General features: G+C 49.8%; 1 protein-coding gene across 1 annotated transcript in view; it reads left to right on the top strand.

Annotated features, from left to right (window-relative positions):
• The window catches only part of Kcnn3 (potassium calcium-activated channel subfamily N member 3), a 158,742-nt gene continuing 131,749 nt past the window's right edge, over positions 1-26,993 (top strand). The window contains exon 1 of the mRNA XM_090340881.1: positions 1-966. Within this exon, the coding sequence (XP_090197007.1) occupies positions 1-966 (966 nt within the window). The remainder of the gene's footprint in view (positions 967-26,993) is intronic.

Raw genomic sequence — 26,993 nt, forward strand, 5'->3', positions numbered from 1 at the left:
ATGGACACTTCTGGGCACTTCCATGACTCGGGGGTGGGGGATCTGGATGAAGACCCAAAGTGTCCCTGTCCATCCTCTGGGGATGAGCAGCAGCAGCAGCAGCAGCAGCAGCAGCAGCAGCAGCAGCAGCAGCAGCCGCCACCACCACCACCACCACCGCCGCCGCCAGCACCTCCCGCAGCCCCTCAGCAACACCCAGGATCCCTGCTTCAGCCTCAGCTTCCACAGCTTCAGCAGCAGCAGCAGCAGCAGCCACAGCAGCCACAGCAGCAACCACCACATCCCCTGTCACAGCTCACCCAACTCCAAAGCCAGCTGGTCCACCCTGGCCTCCTCCATTCCTCTCCCACGGCTTTCAGGGGTCCCCCTTCGGTCAACTCCACCGCCATCCTCCACCCTTCCTCCAGGCAAGGCAGCCAGCTCAATCTCAATGACCACTTGCTTGGCCATTCTCCAAGTTCCACAGCCACAAGTGGGCCTGGTGGAGGCAGCCGGCACCGGCAGGCCAGCCCCCTGGTGCACCGCAGGGACAGCAACCCCTTCACCGAAATCGCCATGAGCTCTTGCAAGTATAGCGGTGGGGTGATGAAGCCCCTTAGCCGCCTCAGCGCCTCCCGGAGGAACCTGATCGAGGCTGAGCCTGAGGGCCAACCCCTCCAGCTCTTCAGTCCCAGCAACCCCCCCGAGATTGTCATCTCCTCCCGGGAGGACAACCATGCCCACCAGACCCTGCTCCATCACCCCAACGCTACCCACAACCACCAGCATGCCGGCACCACTGCCAGCAGCACCACCTTCCCCAAAGCCAACAAGCGGAAAAACCAAAACATTGGCTATAAGCTGGGACACAGGAGGGCCCTGTTTGAAAAGAGAAAGCGACTCAGTGACTATGCTCTGATTTTTGGGATGTTTGGAATTGTTGTTATGGTGATAGAGACCGAGCTGTCTTGGGGTTTGTACTCAAAGGTAGGGGCTGTGGTTTCTCTTTATACCTTGAACAAAAGGAATATGTAGGGAAGGGGAGAGAGAGAGAGAGAGAGAGAGAGAGAGAGAGAGAGAGAGAGAGAGAGAGAGAGAGAGAGAGAGAGAGAGAGAGAGAGAGAGCGCGAGAGAGAGTGAGAGAGAGGATATTGGTATTATTGGGTATTGGGGGAGAGAGACTGGGAAAGGCACTGAACACTCTAACTTCTCATGGTTTTCCTTCTTGATTCCGGGAGAATTCATTCTTTGCTTCCTTGGGAGGGGAGGGGGCTTCCCCCATACACTGTGTCTGATTTGCAGACTCTGTTAGGGAGGATTAAAGAATCCCTTCTGAGAAATCATTTTTTCCTCCTTGCTCACTTGTACCAATGCATAACCCAGAAGCTTAATGCACCAATTAATTATACTCTCTCTGCCTTGATGTGTTTGCCAGTTCCTGCAACTTCCCCTCTGTCCTCCCCTCCCAGCTCCACTCCATTTTCCGTAGGATTAAAAAAAAAAAGATAAATGTCTGGGTTGGGGGTAGAATTCTCTACCATTCCCCAAGTCTCTTCTCGCTCTGTCTTCTCTCCTTTTCTTTCCAAGTTTCTATTTCCCTCTTCTTCCAGGAGAGACTCAGGGCAAAATAGAGAAGCACCCATGACCTGAGTCTCTAGAGGCATCAGTGTAAAAATATAGGTGGAGGAAATTAGCAGTCCCTTCCCTCAGGGAAGAGGACTCAGAATAAACCTGCTGCTGCCTTGTAAACATCCCTTGATGTTTAAAATGGCTACAGGTGTTACCCTGGGCATAGCAGATGGGCGCTGCCTTTGCATCAGTGGGGAGAGAGGGTGTCTCTTCTTGGGATGAAATGACAGGGGTTCCCCAGCAGTTCCTGCGCCCCCAGTTCAACCCCGGGTTCTCCCCTCCCACCCCAGCTCCTTCTCAGGGATAAATAAAAATGAATGCATGGATGAGTGCACTCTGGATGGAGAATGCTAGACACTGGCTTTATGGGGTGCTGGCCCCAGTGTTCTAGCCTCTCGGCTGGGGCATCAAGTCTGAGGAGGGTGCTTGTCGCACAGAAAATGGAAATTGAGGAAGGTGGGTTTTGTGGATGATATGCTTGCTTGCTAGGCAGCCCTTCTGCTGCAGGCTGGAAGGTTTGAGATTTAGGGAGTCGTTTGCACAAGTGGCTTCCCCTTACCATACTCTAAAGCCCCAATTTGTTGGGTGTGTGTGTGTGTGTGTGTGTGTGTGTGTGTGTGTGTGTGTGTGTGTGTGTGTGTGTGTGTGTGCCTGCTTGGATTTTTCTATGTGTCATTTTGGGCAGGGGGTGGCTGGGTTGACGGGCGGGTAGTTGGGAGGGGTTCAGCTGTTGAAGGTTTCAAATAGAGCTTGTTCAGGCAGGGCACAGCTGCTGCGAGACTGTCACATTCCTTGTTGAAATCCAGCCACAAAAACCTAGGAGATGCTGATCGGATTTCCCCCATTCCCAGCAGCTCAGCTTTAACCGGGGATGGGCAGACTGTGCCTGCCCTGGGAAGGGTGGGGCAGACCTGTCAGACAACACGAATAGCCAGAACCCAGACTTGCAAGCCGAGGGTCTTCCTGACCCAGCTGCTCTTTGCTGGCTGCCTAGCCCAGGGAGCCCTCAGAAGCCGCCTTCCTCTAAAAAGCTCAAGGATGAGCCCCTCAGCGATCAGAAGCTAGTGGGGTTTCCCCTGGAAGCACAGCTCACTTAGTCATTCTCTATAACGAGCCTGAGTCTGCAGGTTCTCTGCTTGCTGCCCTTCTCAGAACCACCCCTCCCACTGGGAGTAGGGGTTGGCAGTCACCCCTTGGGTTTCAGGATTTCTCGTGGCGTGGCGGGGGGTGGTGGTGTAGAGGGGTAATACTGGCACCTCCTTGTTGAGAGATCGGAGCTCTTAAGGAAGCGGCTTTTCCTAGAGACTGGCTGTGCACATTCTCAGCATGGGATCCATGCTCATTTATCTAAATATCCTGGAGGTCACTGCTGGGCAGGTGCTACTGCTGATGGAGTGCTCAGGGGGAGGGGGCTTTTCCAGAAGAGTGGGAGGCAGACTGTGGATGAAGGAAGGTGAAGAGACACCCCAGTGTGCTTAACTTCCTTTCTAACTCACCCACTGGCTTGGGTAGCATTGAGCCACAGCTTAGACTGTCCTGCTTACCACAGCTGGTGAGGTGACCACTACATGTGTACCCTGGGGCTGGAATGGGGACCGGGGTGCCTTACTCCAACCTTATTCACGCACCTGGCCTTCTAACTCTGCACCTGTATTTCCAGTATTTTCTGTGTCTCTTACTGCATTAGGCCCCTAAATACAGTGGAGGGGAGGTGAGTGAAGAGCCTTGTCTCTCCTGGAGGCAAATGGGATAGTGTTAAAGCATCAGACCAAAGTTGGAACCCCAGCCTCTGCTCTTAAGAGTTGTGTGGGCTTGGACAAGCCAGCAGTTCTGTGAGCTGGCTTCCCAGCTGTCAATTGGAGAGGTTAAGTGAGATGAGGGTAAGGGGAGCAGAGTTCCAAAGGGAGGTGTGGGGATTGTTACTGATGACGATGAGAGGCAGAGAGGGGCTTTTCCCTTTGCAGTCTGATGGTGGCTCTAGAATTAGTTGGGAACTAAGACTTATAAGTGGTCTGGGGCTGGCTGGACCATCTTTAAACTGTGTGTGTGTGTGTGTGTGTGTGTGTGTGTGTGTGTGTGTGTGTGTGCATGTGCTTGTGAGTGCACATAGAGTATCTAACCCCCATCTTGGGAGGGGATGGGCTTTGTGATAAGAATATTTGAGTCAGAATGAGAATCGCCATAGGAAAGTTCAGAGATCCTTCAGGCTCTCCCTGAGGGGTTCCAAAGATGCATGAGTGACAGACTTCCCGGGGAATGTGTGTCTACGTGGCTTTGCCCACTATGGAGTGAGGAGAATGCACAGGGTGACTGAAGACACTGAAGTTAGTTTGGGCAATTCTGTACTTATGGTGGCAGTTTCCACGCAAAGGCCCTGGGGAAGGGACAGAGATTGAAACCATCTATCTACCCTCGTGCCTGAGCTGTATCATTCTGAAGTTCTCTTTTATTTCATGAGATTGTGGCCTTTCTGTTCACCTCTCTGTTACTGAGAAAGGAATTCGCTATACAGGCTGGGAGCTCTGGAAGAGGAAGGTGGCATGTACCTTGAGTATGTTCGAAGTTGATGGAAAAGGGAGCCAGCGTGAGGAGGTTGAGAAATTGGGACAGAACAATCCCTAGCTCCCACCCTCACAGGCTGTAGGCGATGACACTGGAAGGCGGCAGCTTTGTGCGGAGCGAGGGATCAGCTGAGCAGGGAAGGGAAGGGAAGGTGGGACTTGGCTGTGGCTCTGAGGAGGAGCTGCTCCTTGTGGTATGGTACAGGGAGGCTGAGATGGCCTTGGTAGGGCCCTAAAGAGGTTGGACTTTCCCTAAAGTGAATGGGGAAGCCAGTGGGTTGTTTTTTAAACATGGATTAGTTCTCTGGAGGCTTAGACAATGTGCCAGATTTGAGATACCACAGGGACGGGCCGGGAGTTTGGCCTAGTGGTTAAAGTGCTTGCCTAGCATGCACGAAGGCCTGGGTTTGATTCCTTGGTACCACATACATAGAAAAAAGCCGGAAGTGGTGCTGAGGCTCAAGTGGCAGAGCTCTAGCCTTGAAAAAGTCCAAGGACAGTGCTCAGGCCCTGAGCTCAAGCCCAGGACTGGCAAAAAAAAAAAAAAAAGAGATACCATAGGGAGATAGTCCATACTCATCCATGCCTCTCTATTAGGGCTAAAGAAATGAGGATTGGGCCGGGAGTTTGGCCTAGTGGTAGAGTGCTTACTTAACATGCATAATGACCCAGGTTTGATTCCTCAGTAACACAAACATAGCAAGAGCCAGAACTGGTGTTGTGGCTCAAGTGGTAGAGCCTAGCCTTGAAAAGGCCCAAGGACAGAGCTCAGGCTTTGAGTTCAAGCCCTAGAACTGGTAAAAAAAAAAAAAATCCCAAACAAACAAAAAAAGAAATGAAGATTCTGGGGAATCCTTTTTCTTATTCTTTCTTTTCTTCCAGAGCTTCATTGCCCAAGTGGCAAAAGTTCTCTTTGTGCTGAGTCCAGAGGGAGCTAGGGATGAGACTGGCCAGCTCCTCCTCCTCCTCCTTCTCCTCCTCCTCTTCCTCCTCCTCTTCCTCCTTCTCCTCCTCTTCCTCCTCCCTCTCTTCTTCTTCCTCCTCCTCCTCCTTCTCTTCCTCCTCCTCCTGTTCCTCCTCCTCCTCCTCCTGTTCCTCCTCCTTCTCCTCCTGTTCCTCTTGTTCCTCCTCTTCCTCCTCTTCCTCCTCCTCCTCCTCCTCTTCCTCCTTCTCCTCCTCTTCCTCCTCCTCCTCCTCCTGTTCCTCCTCCTCCTCTTCCTCTTCTTCCTCCTCTGGCCGTTAACTCCCCACCCCCCCATACCATCTCTGCCAAATTGACAGTGGCTGAGCAGGTACCTCTTGGCCCTGTTTCTCGGGACCCTCAGGCTCCAGGCAATGGAGTATCCCCAGGAGTCTGGAACATATAGATATAGCAGGGTGACTCTGTATTCACAAGTTTTGTACTACCTCAAAGGACGTCTCCAGTACCAGCCTCAAAGTCCACCTGAGCTTTACCTGTTGTCCACTTCTGGTCGCTCTTACACCACCCACTTCCTGTCCCTCTGCTACCTCTGTGTGGCTGGCATCTGGGTGACCCAGGCTGGGCTGCTCTGGACAGCTCCCTCTACTCCCATGAATGACTTTTTTTTTTTTTGTTTTTTTCCCAGTCCGGGCTTGAGCTCAGGGCCTGAGCACTGTCCTTGGACTTTCTCAAGGTTAGAGCTCTACCACTTGAGTCTCAGTACCATTTCCGGCTTTTTTTTTCTATGTATGTGGTACCAAGGAATCGAACCGGGGTCTTTGTGCATGCCAGGCAAGCACTCTACCACTAGGCCAAACTCCCAGCCCCGAATGACTTTTTTTTCTTACCTCTTATTACCTTTCCCTCTTCAGGCCACTTGGCGACCTTAATGGAGCAAGCTTTTGAGTGTTCTCAGAGGAGTTCAAACTCTAGCCATCCCCCCTTGGAAGACATTGGTGTCTCTTAGACTATACAGAGGTCAGTAAAGTTTACCCCCAGATGGAATAATGGCTAGTATCCCAGCTTTTTTTTTTTCTTCTTCTTCTTCTTCTCCCACTTCTTTTTGTGCTGGGGATGGAACCCAGGGTCTCACACCAGCTAGGTAAGCATTCTACCACTAAGCTACACCTCCAGCCTCACTGGGTTCCTAGTCTGCTCCCTTCTTTCCCTGGGGGTCTGCAGAAGGGCTGGCCTAGGCAAATGGCACAGATGTAGCCTGAGGGTAGCAGGTGGCAATGGAAGCATGTGTTGATTGATATTTTTGAGAAGATTCCTCAGGGGGCCTAGTGTCTGTGTTTTCAGGTGTATTGGGGAGATGGGAATTGGATGGACCCCTTTGCATGCCCCTCCCTGGGGGGTGTGGAGGGAACCTGCAGGCTGCAGAAAATACAAGTGATAGAGTGGCAAAGAGGAGCCACTGCCAAGGACCTCAGGCCCACCTTTTATTGTCACCAATCACATTGTGTATGGCAGTCCAGGTGTGTGTGGGGGGAGAGGGTTGGAAGTGTGTAACAGAATCTTTATCACTCCAGGATGGTGGCTACTTGCCTTATAATCGCTGTGGACAGTCAGCAAGTGAATCCAGTGTTTTTTTTTTTTTGTTTTGTTTTGTTTTTGCCAGTCCTGGGCTTGGGCTCAGGGCCTGAGCACTGTCCTTGGACTTTCTCAAGGCTAGAGCTCTACCACTTGAGCCTCAGCACCACTTCCAGCTTTTTTCTATGTATGTGGTACCGAGGAATCGAACCCGGGTCTTCATGCATGCTAGGCAAACACTTTAACCACTAGGCCAAACTCCCGGCCGTGAATCCAGTGTTTATAATCAATGTACATGGGTGAGAGCAGAAAACTTCATATATGCTTTCCTTAGTGTGTCAGCATACGATTTATAACTGTCCTGTGGGAAAGGACTTCATAATGCCTCTGACTTCCCTTCCCCACAGTGTGGTTTGCTGCTGCAGGACCCTGGGACAGTGGCTGGGCATTTGTTTCTCACACAGGCTAATTAGAAAATTGTATTTAGCCTTTAGGAAGAGGGATTTGTGATGCCATTGTCAAAAGATCTGCTTTAAAGGGACATAAGGTAAAGAAAAACAAAATCAAAAGAAATCCGCATCCACCTGAATAGTGAATCATGAATCTGAGGCCTAGCTGCAAGTGTACAATTAGATTGGAGTAGGGTGCTTTGGTTCTGTTTCAATTATTTGTGGAGCACATTTGAGGAGAGAAAATAATGTGTGTGTGTGTGTGTGTGTGTGTGTGTGTGTGTGTGTGTGTGTGTGTGAGAGAGAGAGAGAGAGGGGGGGGGGAGGGAGTTAGGAGAAGCTGTTTATTGATGAAGTACTACTTTTCTCAGCTCAGTGACAGGAAAACCAGTGTATTCGCTGGTAGCTATTTTTCTTCTCTTTCTTTCAAAATCCCAAAAGGGGAGAGAAGAACAGAAGCAACCTATTTCTCTTTAAATAATACGGGTGGGGAATACTAACACTGTGCTGTTCTCCAGAGCTATGGGGAGGAAAATTCTAGATGAGAAAAGTCCAGAGGAGGCTAATGGGGTTTTCGGCCCCGCTTCCCTGACATTCCACCCCTCCCCCCAGGAGCTCAGCTGGGGATCTGAGAGCAGAATGTGGGGAGAGGCTGGGGGCAGGGACAAGACTGCTTTATCTTTGTGCCCCGCACTGCATCCGGTGGAGTGTCGCCGAGTGACAGAAGCAGGAAGGCAAGGACTGTTTGTTGGGCACAGGATGACTTTACACCCCAGAGTCCTAGGAGTAGGTGGTGCTCAAGGCTTCTTTTTGCACCAGCAAGGCTGACACCACTAGTGGGTGCAGCACTGCGATAAGAGCCATGGCCCTTTCTACTTTCAAGTTCATGCCCTTTCCCTTGCCTGCCTGCTGCTGCGTACCCCGCAGGGGGGGCTAGGGTTTGAATCCAGGGTTTGCCCATATGAAGCAAGTTCAGTCCAAGGTGCTTATCTTCTTAAAAGAGACAATAAAGACAGGTGCTTAAAACTAGTAATACCAAATGTCAGGACTTGGGCTTGAACTCAGGAACTGGGTACCATCCCTTTGCAGCTTCAAACCTGCCACCCTTAGATCTCAATTTCCTATGTAGCTAGGATAACAGCCGTGAGCCTGTAAGCCTCACTTCCTGGCTAAAACAGGAGGGACTTTACCAACAGATGAGCAGGAGGGGCTTGATGGAAGAAGGCAGGCTCTGTAGCCTGAATCCAGGGGAGGACTGTGGACAGGCCCATGGTGTGTCCTTGAGGGGCTCTCCCTGGTGGTTTGGTGACACTGCCCTGAGGGTGATGCTGGAAAAGCTTGGGGTGGGGGGTACAGCTGTGAAGACTAAAGGAAATCAGAGTCTATGCTGGGTGGGTGTGAGCACCCCTCCCACTCCTGGGAGCCGGCAGAATCTCTAAACCTGGCTGTATACTTCCAAGCAAAATGCTCTCCCCTGCCTGGCTCCTCCATCTTCTTTCTCCTTCTGCAGTACCGGCTGTAGGCCATTCATGGGGGCCATCTGTCTGGCTCCACATCCTGCTTCCTATCAGGTCTTTTCATGTCTGTTGTCCCTCACAACGTCCACAGTAGCCCCGGGAACTGTATCTCACAGATGAATTAAACAGAGCCTCCTCAGGGTGGATGGTTCTAGAAGGTAGCTCAGCTCTTTAGTGTACTGCTCGTTTCCCTGTTCCAGCCTCCAGCACAAACCTCTGTTGGGAGATTTAAGTGAGGAAACCTGTACGAGCCTCTCACACGGAGTTCAGGAGTTCTTCCTCTCCCCCTCTCTTCCTCTCCCCTCTCTTCCTCTCCCCCTCTCCCACTCTCCCTCTCTCCCTTCCTCCTCTTCAATTCCCTGCACATGCCTTTGTTTAGTTCTGTCATTACCATTAGTGTTCAAAAAAGGCCTGCTGCTGCTTTGAACGACCCCCATGAAGTGAGTACTTCTTGCCTCCACTTCCTTGGGTGAATCTTGTTAAGTTCCTTCACCTCTGTGAGTCTCAATTTCTCCGATTTAAACTTAAGAAGTGAACATCTGTCCTGGCTACAGGGGTTTATGATGTGACTCTAGCTCATGTGTTCCATCCTCAAACTGTGTCCTCACACGTGGGCTCTCCAGGGGCATCCTGACAGTCAGACAACATTGATCTAGGCTGGCCTGGACTGTTTATGATGTTGGTGCTTGAGAGCACGAGGAAGAAGGTAGCAACTCAGGCTTGGGGACCCTGGAGACGGTCCAGGTAGGAGGTGGGAGACCAGGTGAGAATAAAGCTGGGTGTGGGGCAGCTTGAAGGTGCTATACAGGGGCAGGCTGGAAGGAAAAAGAAGACGGGCAAGTCAAGAAGACTCATCCTGAGAGATTCTGAGCAGAGTGAAAGGCTCTGCCAAGGGCCTGGGCACGTAGTCAAGAACTCAGCTTTTGCACTCAGACCCTCAAAATTTGGTGCTCTTTTCTCTGAGATGATCTTATTTGGCACAAGTAGCCTGGTATAGTAATTAAGGGCTTGGGATCTGGGCTATTATCCGGACTCAGTAGCACACGAGGGAGTTTGTTGAACTCCCTGTTTCCTCAGATGCGAAGAGGGACTTTCAAGCCCTCCTATACCATAGCAGGCGGTACACAACTGGGCACATGTGCATAGAGCTTTGGTATTTGCCAGCTGTTGCTTTTGTTAGCGTAGTTTCTAGAAGATACTATCTGGAGGATCAAGACTGGTGGCTATTCAGGTGGAGAAATGATATCCTTGAAGGAGGAAGAGACTCTGGAAGAAGAGTGGAATTGAACACATGAAGAATACACCCTGCTTTGCATAAACAAGCTGCTGAATCTTGTGTCTGAGAGGCAGGTGGGTTGTTCACAGGAATGTGGGCTGTAGTGGTGGCTGGCCTGGACTTCTGGAGCCTTCTTATCCCATGGGCCATTATTCTCCACTCAAGAGAAGGCAGTTTGTGGCCTGGGCATAGCTAATTGGGTGTGGACATTCAAATCAGACAGATGGAGAGAGAACAAAAATAAACCCATGGGGCCAGGCCAGAGGCTGAGAGGCCTGGAGGAAAGTCAAGGGGACACATGATGACCAGGCAGAAAGAGGCAGGGAGCCTGGGCACCAAGTAGAGGGCCAAGAAGGGGGCCAGCCTGGGCCAGCCTGGGCCAGCAGCAGGGAAGGAAAGAACACAAAGACTTGCCTGATGAGTCTTCCACAGAACATATAGTTCCCTTCAAGCTTTGAGACAGGAAAGCTTCTAGAATTGAAAAAGGTCCTTTCTGCCTCTTTCACCCTGCTTAGAGCACTAGTGCTGTGCTCCTGGTCTGGTGACATGGGACATTAAGGGCAGCTGGGAGGGGAGAGACTGCAGGGTTGCCTATATAGAAGCCATTTCGTTTTGTTTTTTCCACTAGGCTTGGACACAAGGTAACTAGAGTTGTATTCCGAATAGAGCCTTGGTGATGCTAAATGAACAACATTGCAGATGATGTGTGAAATAATATGCAAATTGGCATCTGTTCTATTTGAGTCAGCTTGTTGGGCATTTTTCTTAAAGGGCAGAATGGTGTTCAAGTGTCAGCAGAATGGGAAAGTAACTTAAAGGTGCTACTCTCAAGGGTTGCATGGGAACTGGCAGGTTTGGGGCTGGCCAGCAAGCATGTATAAGATCAGTCATTTGGTATGTAGCTTCAAGTTATAAATACAGGAACCCATAAAGTGGGTGTCTTGCCCAGGGCCACCTAGCAAGCAAGCAAAGAGGAGGCAGAAAGTCTGATGACTTGACTGAGCCATGTCTCATTGCTAGTATGTGGTGGCTCTGATCAGAAGTAGGCCTGTGGGGAGGCAAGAAGACATTCCTCTGGGTGTTAATTCTTAATTCTGGCCCACTCTCTACTGCTGGGTTCTTTTAGGGATTAACTGAACCTCTGTTTCTCCACTTATAAGTAAGGACCTTGACATCCACGTGCCTGGTGAGAATAACACTTGATAATGGTTGGGTAAGTGGTGAGTGCCGTGATTGGCACATCCTAGCATATGGTAGCTCCTCCTAGCTTTTGCCTGAGTTGGCACCAGCCATACCCTCATTCAGAAGAGTCTGCCAGTAGGGATTTCTGCTGAGCCCAGTCTTTTTGGAATTTCTGATTTTAACCAACTGGGGCTTAGCCATTTCTTTTCCAGCTTCTGGTGGCTCTGAGGTTTGCTCTCCAGATAGCACCCACATGTGAGAATGCCAAGGGCTCAGGTGAGCTTGCTGCTTTGTGTCAGGCCATTGTCTTTGGAGGGTCTCAGAGCTAGGGTTGTTTAGTGTCAGCTGGGGGTGTAAGGGCCAGGATGGCATCACACCTGTCCCAATTGGTTAAAACTCCACAGCAAACTAAGTGTACCAACCTGGGTGAGCATGGTCTCTGCACAGTTTCTACCTTCCTTCTCCTCTTCTTCCTCCTCTCTTCTTCAGCCCAGAGCAGGTTTTTGACTTACCTATTGATACTTGGATTGTAAGTTGGGATGGTGTATCAGCAATGCAACAATTCTAGATTTTAGTTCTCTTTTTCTCCCTCTTGTCCCTCTTCCCCAAACATTCTGGGCTTTAAAAGCACCAAGAACCTGCACCTTAAGGGGATGCGAGTCAGTTCCAGGCATCCATTCTCAAGTGTGTTGCTCTCTACCACTCATCCTAAAAGAATTCAAGATTTCACTGCAGGCTGTGGATAGGTCCTGGCAGCTTAGCTGGATGGCTTTGGGCAGAGACTTCAGTGTGGAGGGTTGGATTTTGATTCCTCTTGCTGAGGGTAGAAGTGGAGGATTGAAAGTGGACCAGGGCTGGGAATGTATCTCAATGGTGGAGTGCTTGTTTAGCATTCTCAAGGCCCTAGTACAGGAAAAATAAAAAGGCAGAACAAGCTTGGCTCCCAGGGGCTCTTGTTCTTGTTGCTCAGCGGTGGCCATTGCCTCGGCTGTCTCTTATGACAGCTTTGTGGCCTTGGGATCATTTGAGGCCCTTTACAGCTGGACCCTGGTTCCTGGCTCCTCCTGCTCTGGTAGGAACCTGGTGTTGGATTCTGCCAAGGCACTTTCTCTGCTCCCAGGGAAATAATGGTGCCGAGGGAGTGGGAAGACATTTCTGGCTCGAGGCGCCAGGCTGGGTCCATACTGTCTGCCAGGGATCTCAAGATCCCTCAAGAGTGAAATGAAATTGATGCAAGTGGAGAGCAAGTGTGCCATGGAGGTTGAGTCATGAGGGTTACCGTGCAGGCACATGGATCATATATAATGCTCTGTCCCTGGCGGCCTGGGAGAGTGCATTGCACTCATAAAATGCGAACTTCTTTCTTCTTCCATAAAAATGAATCCAAAGTAACACAGGTGCTGCTTCAGTGAGTGAAAAGAATGGTCAGGTTGGAGAGAAGAAAAAAAAATGAGTTTGTATTATGGAGCTACTATGTGCTTCCACATACTTTATCTCTTTAACTTCTTACAGCTCTGTGAGGTGGATTTAATTATCCTTGTTTTACTGATGAGAGATTGGAGGCTCAGAGAGGGCACATGAGTTGCTCAGGGTCTCTCAGTTTGGAAGCTGTGGAGTTAGGATCTGAACTCTGAACACTGTCTCTGAAACCCTCCCCTGGGTGGAAGACAGGCTTCTGCAGAGTGCCTAAATAAGCTCTTTCAAACCAAGAGGCCTTTCTGAGAAAAGCCCTCTTTTGCTTTGACCCCCACGGCCTTGCCAGTCTCCCCAACTCCACAGTGGATGATGACTTCTCTCTGTGTGGGAAGTGTGTGTGTGTGTGTGTGCAAATGCTCCATCAGTTTGATGTAGAAGTTTTTTTGAAAATATAGGAGCCAGTGATGGGGAAGGCTGGGCTCTGGGGTGAGTCTCCTATGGCCTGGAGAGTCTACTAAGCCAACAACAACAATGTGGGTTTTTTTTGTCCTAGTTCTGTAGCTTCTGACTGAAGTTTTGCTGAGAGAATTGATTGTGTGAGCCTTTGTCTTTCAGGTCTGTCCATGGATGGATGGGGCACACTGTCCCCAAGAGAGTGTATGTAGTGAGCAGAAATGGTGATAAGATGTGAATTGGCATCTAGTGAAGGGCTTGGTGAATGCTAGTTTATCCTCCCTGTATAATTTTTGGCAAATCTCTCTATATCTATCTATCTCTAGATAGATAGATAGATAGATAGATAGATATAGATAGATAGATAGATAGATAGATAGATAGATAGATAGATTTTTTTTTTTGGTCAGGATTGGGCTTGAACTCAGGGCCTAGGGGCTGTCCCTGATTTTCTTTTGCTCAAGGCCAGCCCTCCACCACCTGAGCTGCCACTTTTGGCTTTTTCTGAGTAGTTTGTTGGAGGTAAGGGTCTCATAGACTTTTTTTGTGTGTGTGCCATGGTTGGCTTCAAATTACTACCCTCAGATCTGAGCTTCCTGAGTAGGATGAGCCACCAGCTCCAGCTTCCACATTTAGTTTAGGTTTTGTTTCATTGGCTTGAACTCAAGGCCTGGGTGCTGTCCCTGAGCTCTTTTGCTCAAGGCTAGCGCTCTGCCACTTTGAGCCACAGCTCCACTTCCAGTTTTCTGGTTAATTAGAGATAAGAGTCTCATGGGGACTTTTCTGCCCAGGCTGGCTTCAAATGGCATCCTCAGACCTCAACCTCCTGAGTAGCTAGGATTATAGGTATAAACTATCAGTGCTGGTTAGTTGGAGAAAAGAGTCTGGCTTTGAACCAGGATCCTCAGGTCTCAGCTTCCTGAGAATGATCAGATCAGATCATCCAGAGCTGCTCAGTAAAATCTCTGGATGGCGACTTGTTTCTCTGAACCCTGAGTACTAGAATGCACTCTCTCCCCTGCCCCATCTGTCCCCTCAACCCAGAAACATCTGGGCCCTTGTGGCCTTCATGCCAGGCTCTGACCCCAGTTTCATGCAGACTCTCTCATGTCTATCCCAGGACCAGCCCTCATACCGTCTGTTCTCCAGCTCCTGGCTAGATTGTTAAGTACTTTCCAGGGCCTGCAGGGCTGTGGGGTTCAACGCTGAGCAGCCGTGGAGCTCATGGATGGCGGGGGAGGCAGGTATGGAGCAGTACTGACAGGTTGGATGTGAGTTTTATAGGAGACAAAACCACACCCACATGGCCCCGATTTAGCCCACAAACCTGAGACTCAGGCTTCCCTCCTTCTATATTTTCCTGCCCTTTGTGGGTTTTTCTTACCTTTACGTCTTCAGTCTTCTCTCGAGCTGGCTCCCAGGCCCTCTGGCTGTCCCTGCAGGGCAAGATAGCTGATGTTAGAACAGCTTTCAAACTGAATAGATCTGGGCCTCTGTCTTGGCTCTCTGTCACAGCGATGTGGCTTTGGTTAAGTTGCTTTAACACATGGATTCTGTGTCCTTGAGAGTTTATCACAGCCTAGGTGCTGGGGCTGAAGATTCACTAAGACATTGCTTGTCAGAAAGCGTGAGATGTGGTTTTTGGCTTGTGCCAAACTTGTGGGAAAGATCAGCCCAGCCCGTGAGAGGGGTTGGCATGGAGACACTTGGTTTCTGGACCTCTGTTTTGTCATCTAGAAATGGAGCAGTGAGCTGGAGGAGGAAGAGGAAGAGGAGTGATCATCCATCGGCCATCTTTGACATGGTGGTAGGGAGCAGGTGGAGTTGGGAGGGAATGGAAGAAAATGATGGTGCTTCTAGCTCCAGGGAACTGCTCTTCAGTGGTGCCTGCTGAAAGGGTGGACTGGAGGAGGGGGTGGTTATCTTCCTGTCCTACACGTGAAAACCTGTGAAGGCACTGTGGCTAAGTGGATTTTCTCACTATCAGGAGACAGCTGAGAGACAGGCCCTTCTGGCCAGCTGCCCTCGCCGCCACCTCCTCCCTGCAGGCCAGCCTTTGGCATGAGGCCCGTTTGTCTCCTAAACCCTCCTAGCAGCAGGGATTTAATTACTATAATGCAAGGAGCTGTGGCTTGAGGCCTTCTGGCAGAGGAAAAGCAGATTTGTCTTCTCACTGGGAGAATAAAAATCGATGGAGAGGCCAGGCGCTGTGGCTCATGCCTGTAATCCTAGCTACTCAGGAGGCTGAGATCTGAGGATCTCAGTTCAAAGCCAGCCCGGGCACTCAAGAATGTGAGACTCTTCAATTAATCCCTAGAAAACCAGAAGTGGTGCTGTGGCTCCGGGGGTAGGGCGGTAGCCTTGAACTGAAGACCTCAGGCAGTGCCCAGGCCCAGAGTCCAAGCTTCAGGCCCACTCCCCCCCCCAAATATATATATATATATATATATATATCGACGGAGAGGAAAGGAAATGTACCTTCCCTCCCCTCAGGTCTCCAAGGCTTTGGGGCTAATGGGGAGCTCTTATGAATGTGGGGAGGGTGGACACAGGGGGCAGTGATCAATTTAAGGACCCTTGGTGCTTGCTTCTGTTGATAAGTCAGTTACCCTGCCTCTGTTTTCCCAAGCTGATCCAGTTTGATTCCACAGCTACATCAAACACCTACTGTGTGTTAGGCACTGCCATTGACAAAACTTACAGCTGAGTAGGGAGCCTGCGCAGAAAATGAGACTTTTATCCATTCAATAAGTAGTTATTGAACACCCATTAGGTGCCGACATATTATTCGAGGCACCAGGGATTGTAGAGGGAAAAAATCACTACACAAACATCCTTGCCCTCAGGGAACTCCCATAGCCACAGGTAATCCTGACAGTAAGTGATACCAGCTGACTACATGTTAGTTAGAAGTGCTATGGAGAAAGAAGCTGGGATGGGAGTGCCGGGAGCCCTGAGAGCAGATGGTAATCTTAAATAAGTGCTCAAGGGAGGCATTTCTGGGAACATCCATGGTGAAGGATCTGAGGATGGTCGGGGAGCCGGCCCTGGGGCTGGAGAAAGTAATACCAGGAAGAGACTGAGTTGAGATTATACCTGGTCTGGATGGCCCTGTCTAATAGAAAATGCATTGAACTACTTCTATCACTTAACATTTCCCAGTAGCTGTATTTTAAAAAGAAGTGAAATAAATGTATTTTTCATTTAACTTGAAATAGCCCACATATTATAATTTTAATGTATAGAATCAAGTATTCTATTCTTATTTATTTAGTTTTGGTGCCAGTGCTGGGGTTTGAACTCAGAGCTTTATGCTCTCACTTGGCTTTGTAATTCAAGAATGGTACTCTACTTCTTGAGCCACCGTTCCACTTCTGGATTTTGGCAGTTTAATTGGAGTCTCAAGGAATTTTCTGCCTGGTCTGGCTTTGAACCAGTATTCTCAGATCTCAGCCTCCTCGCTGGCTAGGATTACAGGCATGAGTCACCAGCACCTAGCGTTAATAAAGCTGTTTGTTTGTTTGTTTGTTTATTTATTTTTGTCAGTCATGGGGCTTGAACTCTGGCCACCATCCCTGAGCTCTTCCCGCTCAAGGCTAGTGCTCTACCACTTGAGCCACAGCTCCACTTCCGGTTTTCTGGTGGTTTATTGGCCATAAGAGTCTTTTGGACTTTTGTGCCCAGGCTGGCTTTGAATCCTGATCCTCAGATCTCAGCTTCCTGAGTAGCTAAGATTACAGATGTGAGCCACCAGCCTTGTAACTTATATTTTTCATAATGTCTTAGAAGTCTGGTGGGTATTTCACAGCCCATTGCAACCAGACATTAAATCTTCATTGGAAACATCTCATATGTATTTAGAGTTCATAAAATTTATCATTAAATAAACACTCAAATTTTTGCAAACATCCTTAAAGAGTTTTCCACTAAATGAGTGGTGCATCAGTTTTAAATTAAAAGTTGACAATGACGTGCAGGTCAAAATCAAATTATATTATCCATATTGTAGGGGCTTCATAGACCACACAGTTTATGTCCATGTGCTGAGAGGGAGCTCCCTGTCAGTGAGGAGGCCTGAGGCTGGCTGGCAGTGTGATGGGAACGTGGGATGATGGGAAGGCAGGGAGGCCAGAGAGGAGTTAGAACAGATTGTGGTCTGGCTTTTACCCTGAGTAAGATGGGAGCAGGTGGAAGATTTGGGGTAGAGAAGCGACAGGGTTGTTCAACATGGGAGCAAGGGTATATAGTGATTGTCCAGGTGGGGCTGGAATGATTTAGACCTGGATTGTAGCAGTGGCATGGTTTCAAAAATTGCTAGGTAGTTGGTATATTTGGAAAGAAGGCATTTATAGTGAATTGGATGAACTGTGGGTGGGGAGATGGTGAGAGAAAGGAAAAGTCAAGAATGTGACTCAAGACTTTTGGCCCAAGCAACGGGTATGCTAGTGTTCTTGCTAACTGAAAAGCTATGGAAGAATCCTCTGGAGGAAGATGAAGGCTTGCCATTGGTTTGGAGTTAGGTTTGAGATGTACCAATTTCAATAGCCTGTGGGTAGCACAAAGAAGTTGCGTTGTAAAGACAACACATGATGGTACAAGTAGCTCGCTGCTACAATCCCAGCTACTTGGGAGGTAGAGAATGGAGAAGGTTACCTCTGTTCAAGGCCAACCCCAGGCAAGAAATTAATGAGGCTCCTATCTCAATCAATAATCCTAGTGTGGTGGTACATGCCTGATTCCCGCTGCTTGGGAGGCCTAGGCAGGAGGATTAATGTCTGAGGCTGGCTGGAGCAAAAATAGACTCTACCTCAAAAATAATAAAAGCAAAACAAGGGTTTTGAGCATGGCTCAATAAATGCCCAAGGTCCTGAGTCTAACCACCAATGGGTAAGGAAAGAACAACAACAACAACAACAACAACAACGACAAAGCAAAAAATACTGGGGGCTATGAATAACTTCCAGCCTAGGTTCCTGCACATGCCAGGTAGCCCCCTCTTGCTTTTTAGAGCAAGATAAAGATCTCTCCCTCTAGCACGATTGCTGTCCACTTTCCACTGGTGACGGGAAATTGCTAAGATCTTTCTGGGTCAGTTGACATTTCCAGATCAAGTATGATCGTCTGGGCTAACCCTATCTAGAGAAGCATGGTGAACAGAATCGTAAATGATCACAGGCTTCCCCAGAAAGGCTGAAAGGCCTGACTTTGTGGAAAGTTACTGAGAGAATACACGGCACTAAAGAGCCACCTTCCTAGTTTTCTAGCCCCTCCAACTCTACAGTGCACAGGAGGAGTAATGAAAACCTCTCAGCGGGGAGAGGTGAGGTTTAGGTGCTTTATGTTCTACTGAGTGTCCAAGGCTCAGAGCCTTGAGAACTCCTCAGAGAACCTTGTGTCCTTTGGGACTTGCAGGCCAGTGTGGAAAGGGAGCAGGATGGATCTTTAAAAATCCCTTCCCAACTCTCCCGGGATCTGGGCAGGAGATGAAGGTCTTGGGACCTGCCCACTAATGTCACTCAGGCAGCCAAGTTATCAAAAGCCATATGACTAGGGATTTAATTTCAGAGTATGTGTGCTTTCCATTTGTATGAGGAAGGTAGGCCTACCTCTCAAGAGATTTGTGTTGCTGACAAAGGCCTGTAATCCAGTGAGCCAATGTCCATTCCTTTCCTCCTCAAATATGGAACCTAAAGAATGACCTCTTGTCTCTGCAGTGGAAGGGGAAGGGGTGGTAGGAGCCTCTGAGCTGACCTGGGGCTGAGGAGGCTCATGAGAGTGAGTAGGGGAGGCGGCGAGAATAGGCGAGAGATCTCCTGTCTCTCCTAAGATGTGGGATCTAACTGGCCTTTAGATCAAGTCTTCTCGACTGGTGGCTTTGCTCCACAACAGGACATTTAGCAGAGTCTAGAGACATTTTTGGTTGTCTTAACCAGGGGAGGGATGTTACAGGCATCAAGTGGGGAGAGGCCAGGGATGCCTGCTGCCGCAGAATTACCCAGCCTCAAATGTCAATGGTATGAGGTTGAGAAAGGCTGTGCTATGACTCACTCTACCGAGATGTTTATGAGGACAGTCAAGAAGACAAGCAAGGTCGCTGTATTAAATGTGGTGTGCCACTCAGTCCCTCTCTTCCCTCTTCTTTTCCCAAGTTGGGCAGCCTTATGTTTGGGAACTCTGGGTCAGGAGTTAGAAGACCTGAGTTCAAGTCTTCTGCTCAAGTCCATGCTTTGGTGGAATCCTTTCTTTCTTGTTCCCATATTGTTTCATCCTTGGGGGGCTCAACTATAAACGGGGTTGAGGTATGGACCACATGGGACATGAATGAGGTGAAGGCCTGGTCAGCGATGATATGCTGAACAGGAGGTGACAGGGTGGTGAACTTCCGAGCTCAGTACTGATTTACATTTTAGGAAAGGGCCCCCCTGGGATTTTCCCTCTACCCCTGCAAGACCACATGGCTGTTCTGAGCTGGCTTCATCTTGTTTCTTGGTGTGTGTGTGTGTGTGTGTGTGTGTGTGTGTGTATGTGTATGCGTATGCCTGTGTGCGTGTGTGTGTGTATGTGTGTGTGTATGTGTATGCCTCTGTATGTGTGTGTGTGTATGTGTATGCCTCTGTGTGTGTGTGTGTGCGTGTGTGTGTGTATGTGTATGCCTCTGTGTGTGTGTGTGTGTGTGTGTATGCGTATGCCTGTGTGCGTGTGTGTGTATGTGTGTGTGTATGTATGTGTATGCCTCTGTGTGTGTGTGTATGTGTATGCCTCTCTGTGTGTGTGTGTGTATGTGTATGCGTATGCCTCTGTGTGTGTGTGTGTGTATGTGTATGCGTATGCCTGTGTGTGTGTGTGTGTGTGTGTGTGTGTGTTTGAACAAGTAGAGCTAATGTCTCCATTTGGGGAAGATAGAATTTGAAAGAAAATGCAAGGCTATTATTTCTGTGCGTGCGAGTGGGAGACAGAGCTGGTTGAGTGGCAGATTTCCCAGCAGGGGGAGAGACAAGCAGCCTGTCAGTTTGGGCAGGCCTAAGGTGAGTGGGCTAGGGTTTACCAGGGCCACCTTCAGAAACAAATGCCAGTGCTGAATTGAAGACGAGCCCTCAGGAAGGCAGGATTGGTGGTTGGCGGGGGTGTGAGGGGAGGTCTATACCAAAATATTGGAACTCTGAGGACACTCCACAGAGCAGACCTGCACTGATGACATGTTAGGGATGCTGAGACAGCCAGGACACGATTGAGGGAACGTGCAGGCTGCCATAACCTGAAGACACACAGATGAGTTCTTTACAGAAGCACGTCGTGTGAAGGGCCTGCCTGCAAATATGAATGTCTGGAGGCTGCTTAGAGAAAGTGAGGCTTGAGCTGGGTTTCTAGGGCTTCAGAAAGCAGAAGAGGAGAGTAATTTGAGCTGAAGGAACAATGGGGGCAGAAGCTGAAGTTGGAGCGTGCCAGGTATTCTTAGGGAAGGAGGAAGAAGGCCGATTTTCCTGGAAGTACTGTGGAAAAAAGGGGACCAGAAAGGGACAGGCACTTCCTGTTCATGGGATTTTTGCATACCAGGCTGGAGAGTGTATGTGCCAGTCCAGGATCTTGAACTCAGAGCCTCATACTCTCCTTTAGCTTTTTCACTCAAGGCTGACACTCTATCTCTGGAGCTATACCTTTACTTCAGCTTTTTGCTGGTTAATGGTTAATTGTTAATAGATTTTTTCTGCCTGGGCTGATTTCGAACTGGGATCCTCAGATCTCAGTCTCCTGAGAAGTTAATTTCTAGGTATGATCCACTGGTATCCACTGGCACTTTTGTTGACAGGCACAGGAAGCAGTGGAAGGAACTGAGCAAGGCAGTGGTTCCATTAAGCCCAAGCACGAGGGATGGATTATAGAAGGAGGAAGATGGCAGCAATGTTTTTGGTCTGGAGAAGAAATGCAGGCTTGGGTGTGGTTAGGGGCAATGGGGGCTGGGGAGCCCTTGGAGATGGGGTAAGGGAGGGTGGTGGCATGTTGGGCTTCTGGTCTCGGATAACTGGTTGTATCTGAGGTTGAAGTGACTGCTGTGGCTCCATCACTTCACGCTCTGTTCAAAATCCAGCCCTTCCTTGGAGGATGGGAAGCAGCAGGCAGTCGGGCAGCCTGCTGGTTCCAGAATGGGGTGGCAGAGTGCCCATACCAGCCGGCACGAGCTGGCATCAGTGCCCTGGCTGGGGGCTCTCCTTCTGGAACCCATCAGCTCTGGCTTCCAGCCAGGCCTGAGGGAGATGGGTCCACCCTCTTCCTGCCAGTTTTCAAAGATAGGGGAGGAATAGCCAGTGCTGAGCCAGCCACGGGCTGGTTCCTGGAGTAGCTTGGGTGGTGTCTGGCTGTGCAAGATGGGCAAACTGCCTGGTTTCACTGAGCCTCAGTTTCTGCATTTGTGCAGTGGGTGTACCCATGTCTAGTGGATGCTGAGGTTAGGAGAGACCATTAAATAAGAGCACATGCTTGCACTCTTGGCTTTAATAATTGGCCACCAATTTTAATTGGCAAGAAGTAGAGAGGGACTGGACATGATGAGTGGGAAGAGGCAGGCCTGGGCTGAGCCCAAGGGAGGTGGAGATGTGGGAACAGCAGGGATGACGAATTGTGTTCGAGGTGTTCTGGCTTTGAGGGCTGAAGAGTCCTAAGAAGACGCCTAGCAGAAACCTGGGGTCTTCTCATTGTGTGGTTCCCATGTTGACCCTTACTGCGACTTCACCGTCAAAACAGCACAACCCCTGCAGGCCACCTCCGTGTGATGGCCGAAGAACAAGCCAGCATGGCTGACGTGGACAGCCCAGCCTTTTGCCTTGCTTGCTTTACAAATGCCTCCCTTCGTCTGCAGTGCCTCTCTCTGCTCTGGTGTTTCCCAAAGGCTGGCTGGACATCTTCCCGGGACTTCTGAGTCCTGGCCCAGTTCAGGCTGCAGAGAAGAAAGAGGCCTAGATTTGGTACCAGTGACCTGATGTTGCCCTGGTTTTGCCCTCTCTGTGTGACCAGAACAGATGTGAGGCTCTCTGAGGCCAACATGCTCTGGTGTAGATTAGGGATGGTGTGGCTGCTTGTTGAGCTTGCCAGAATGATTCTGGGAGATCAGGACTGGGTTGGCCTCAGCACAGTGCCACACAGGGGCCACTTGCAAAAGAAGGGTGAATAACTCAGAGTAGGCAGAGCAGTGGGGAGAGGGAGGCAGGCTGTGGAGAGGCCCAGGGCATAAGACTGGCAGTGGGAGGCTAGGTGGACCTGGCTCAGCCTCTTCCTAACAGGAGGGCTGAGTACTCCACGGTGTTTCTTGCGTGTCCACGTGTGCAGATGGCAGTCCGTGGGAGTTCCTCTACACTGTGTCACAGCATAGCGATGGGGCTTGCTGGATCATAGCACCAGCCTGTGCAGGTTACTTAACAGGCATCCATTCCTTCTTCATTGAATGTAACAAGTTCCCCAAGGGCCATCTCCACACGCCTTGATTACCTGCACTGGTAGCAGCATGGAGAAAGCCAGTGTTTGAAGGTCAGCTTTCTCTCTGCTCCAGCTGTCTTTTCTCCCATATTCCTTTGTTCTTTCATCTTCTGGAATGTGACCTGGCCCTGTGGACACTGGCCACAGCTTCCTAAGGGAGTGGGGGAGCTGTCTGCTCCTGGGTACAGACAAGGACGGCTGTGTTGTCTAGAGATGTAAAACCGACTGGAAGTCATCCTGCTTTTTATTAACACCATGTACCAGAACTTCTGAACAAGGTCAGTGATGATATCCTCCCCTCTTGGTGGAGCTAGGTGCTCCCCCACCTTGGAATGTGGTTACCTAATGATCTTCCAGAAAAGAGACAAGGCAGCTGTAAATACCAGGATGGAAACCACTCATCAGTCCCAGCCAGAGGAAGTCCATTTGCAATTGTGGTGGTGCTCAGATTTGGGGCTCAGGAAACCAGGGAGAGGGGAGGAGGCCTCACTGTGAAGTGAGGGGAGAGAGAGAAATGGGAGTTATGCAGCTTTGGCTCAGGAGGGCCAAGGCACGGTCTCCCAGCTACGATGTGGGCAGAGGAGGGACTATCTGTTTCTCTTTCTGTAGAACCGGCCCTGATGGGTGCTGGGAGGGGCTTCCAGCTGGGCACTGGTGTATGTTGATGGGGACCAAGTCCTCCACTCTCTGGAACCAGCAGGTTGCCTGTTGTCCTCCAATTGGGTATTGGCCTCTCCATGAGGGGAGGAGAGGAGCCAGGGCTGCCCTTGGGGTCCAAGGGTTCAGAGGCTTGGTCAAGGCTGGGGAAGGCAGGATTTAACAGCAAGCGTGTATATGAAGACCTCAATGAGCACTTTGAGGGCTGCATTGCTATTCAATCAGGTTTTCTTGCAGAATACAAGTGGGTCCTGTAGAAAAATTGTGGAAACATGGCTCCTGTATTGGAGGAGGCCCAGTGAGCACAGACAGGAGGTATGTCCCTGAGTTGGATGAGCTTCCGGCCCCAAGGCAGAGTGTGTGTGTGTGTGTGTGTGTGTGTGTGTGTGTGTGTGTGTGTGTGCACGCATGTGCATGAAGGTGGGCCATATTTGACTCATTTTCTGGCTGAACCTTTTAGAAGTCCTTGAAGTCCTTATGGAAGAGCAGCAAGTCGGGTCCATTATAGAAGCAGGCAATTTTGGCTTCTGTTGTATCTGAAGATGAGCATTAGGTGGACATTCAGTCGGCATTAGTTCTGTGAGGTGGTCTCTGCAGTGAGAAGAGCAGAGACCTGATGTTGGCCAAGGCATGGGAATCCATCTTCTGGATCTCTGCCAAAGGCAGGTATGTCTATTTCCATCTGGAACCCATTGGAACTGGTGAGAAAGCTGATGGAAGGCTATTTGGAACTCCTGAGGCTGAGCAGCCAGGCTACACTTAGCCCATAGGCACTTCCCAGAAACTGGTGGCACTGTTACCATGTTGGCTGGATCTTGAGGAGTTGGCAGGATATAGTACAGGAATAGCAAACAGGTTTTATCTGGGTGTCAACTCAGAACAATTAGTACCAGCTGCCAAAAGGGCTGTGATGGGAGAGATTCTGAGGTGCTATCTGAGCTGGGTGAGAAGAGTGCTGTGATTGATTTGTGATGTCTGTCTTGGCAAGGAGATGGAAGTGTCAGGACTGGTGTAGTGGAAAGGATTCAGGCAGCCTAGATTTCGATCATTGATGAATAACTTACTTCTTTCCACCCCTGATTCTTCATCTCTGAAATGAGGGTAAAAACATACATCACTCTTCCAACCTACTAGGTTTTTATGGGCTCTGAGTAAGGTAGGGGAATGAAGACACTTTGTCAAGGACTTTATTATTATTTTTTTTTAAGATAAAAATCTGGAGTGTGGGTTTTGTTGTTACCGAATCATTCAGGAGTCAAAGTGACTGCAGAGAAACAACATCTCCAGTCTCTGCTTCCTCTGCTTCACTGGGGACCAGTATGGTCTGGGTGTATACGACACTTGGCTGGTAGAGTGCCAGGCACCCAGGCCTTTGATATCTTTTTGTCTAAAATGTTAACTAAGTGCCCATGTTTCCTACTGGAAATCACTTCATTTCTGTTGCTCTCTCCCCAGCTTAAGATTTAAAGAATGTTTTTGTGTTTAATGAAGAAAGGACAGAATATTTCTCCCCAGAACCTTGTCTCTGATTCTCCATTAAAAGTAGCAAAATTGCTTTGTAAGTCTAAGATCCTGACAAGAGCACGTACTAATAATGCATGAATTATGCAAATCTGCACGTAGTCACTTGATTTGCATAATGGAGGGGCTGATAGTGAGTTGGGAGGGGATGGGGTAAGAGTGCCTGTCCAGATCCATGTGTACTGGAGACCCCTATTCACCTTGTGGGACAAGCTTCCTCCCCATCAGGTGCCTGGCTGGTCCTGAGGATTCCCACCCTTGGCCTTTCCCTACTGGCCTCCCTTTCCCTTTGTGGGTAATCCCTACTCGTGGGGCAGCCACAGAAGCAGGCGCAAGGGGCCTTGTGCTTAGAACTCACGCAGAACTGGCTTCATTAACTCTCACAGCCACCCTCTGTGTACAGACAGCTTTCCCTGAGAAGTCCCCCGGGTCATTATATCTCCCACATCTGTCTTGCTGAGGCGCTGGACTTCGTTAAGTGCTGTCTGGAATCATAACTCTTACTGCCCAGTGCTTTTCTCTGGCTGTGGGAAGCAAACATAGGCATCTGGGAGGAAGAACTTGAGGCTGACCTGCAGGGAATCTCCCTGGGTATTTCTGCCCTTGCTTTTTTGGAAGGGATTTAGTCACTGTCTGCAAGAGGTCAGAATCTCCTGCTTTTTTTTCCCCAGCCACTCTGAGTCCTTGCTAGTATGTCCCCGTTGTGTTGGGTGGGTATGGGGGGGGTACTAACTCAGGGACTTAAAATGTTAGGCAAGCATTCTTCAACTGAGTTGTATCTCCAGTCACCCTTATTAATCCCTAAATGTGATGAGGGATGAAGTTGGAATGGGGGAATCTGAGGTCTTGAGTCCAGTGGAAGCCTGGGAACTGGGGGGGGGGGGTGGGTAGGCAGGTAGGCGAGTCAGAGAGGAAGTGTGCTGAGAGCCAGATATGGAGGCTGGGCAGGAATAGGAGAGGAAAGACAGCTGACCTGTGTCCACAAATTGTCTTCCCCTCTCTGGATGGGGATGGTCTTTGTGGTGGATAGATGCTAGAAGCCAGCGCTGGTTGGGTGTAGGCAGGAGTGACAAGCATATGGAGCCCCAGAGATACTGTAAAGACTGGAAGTGCAAGCAGGATGGGGCCCAGCTCTACCCAGTATACCGACAAAGTGCCCAGTATTGTGGCCTGGCACTCATGTCAGGCCCTTTTATAAGTGAGTGGGTTGAAGCTGGTTCATGTGGCTAGAAATTGGCCAGACCCTTCCCTGGAGGCCTCTGGTGACTGGCGTGTGAGCTTAGAGAACGCATATAGGAGATTGTGCTAGGAACAGAAGAGGGGACGGAACCAAGAAAACAAGAATGTGCCCAAGTGGAAGTCAGATTTGGTTTGGCCTTGGCAATAGATGAGGCAGGCTGGAGGCTGCTCTGGAAGGAGTTTTCTGGTGAGCTGTGTAATTTCAGATGTCCACAGGCTCCTCCTGCCTCACTCTGAGGTGTCATAAGAGGAAGTGAACTCAACAGACCGTGACTCCTGTCCAGCTCGGAGAGGCATTCCTGGGAGGGGCAGGCGAGGGCAGGTGTGGGATGCTGGTTCCTGCTTTTTGGTCTGAGTGTTCAGCAGGTGCAGTGACTCCCTATGAGCCAGGGATTTGGGCCACTTGAACTGCGCTGCTCCCATCCCCTCTGGATGAGCCACAGTTGTTCCCATGCTCCTGGCTTTCTAGAACAAGGCCTTCATAGGACTTATGGAGAACAGGGCAGGGAGGACCTTCCTCAGCCTTGGGTTTCCACCCCATTGTCCTAGGCCCAGAGAGGGGAAGTGACTTTCTTCAAGTCTTATCACCCTTGAAGAAACCATCATGGGGTTTCAGATTCAGAGCACATCTGGGCATCTCCCCTCCTTCGCTATTCATGCGCTTCTGCTTTGTCCACGAGGTCTGTTCCCCATCCCCGTGACCTTACCTTTTTTTTGTGTGTGTGTTCTTTTCATGAAAACTGGCCATCGTCTTCAGGGAGGCAGGGGCTCTTTGGAGAGACCTCAAGTGGCATTCTCAGGTGAAGGCAGCGCAGAACCTGCTGATACCATTACCACACAGCAGGCCCTTTCACCCTCAGGGCTGTTCTGGTCACCTGTACAGATCCTTCTGCCTGCCCTTCGTGTCCTCGATCCTACTCACAAGCACATGGGCTGTGAGTGGTGGGTGGGAGATGGAGAGGGGAGATAAGTACCTGATAGGTAGGTCTGGAAGATTTTCTCCAGAAAATTCTGAGTGAGGAGGACTCCAGGCTGGAATCATAGAGGTGTGACACCCCTCCCCCGTCCTCGCCACCAACCCTCTCTAATGCTCTTAAGCAGTGTGACTTTAGGCAAGTGATTTAACCTGAGTGTCAATTTCCTCATTAATAA

Source organism: Megascapheus bottae, chromosome 10 (genome assembly GCF_031878675.1).
Source record: "Megascapheus bottae isolate mThoBot1 chromosome 10, mThoBot2.hap1, whole genome shotgun sequence".
In the NCBI taxonomy this organism is placed as follows: Eukaryota; Metazoa; Chordata; class Mammalia; order Rodentia; family Geomyidae; genus Megascapheus; species Megascapheus bottae.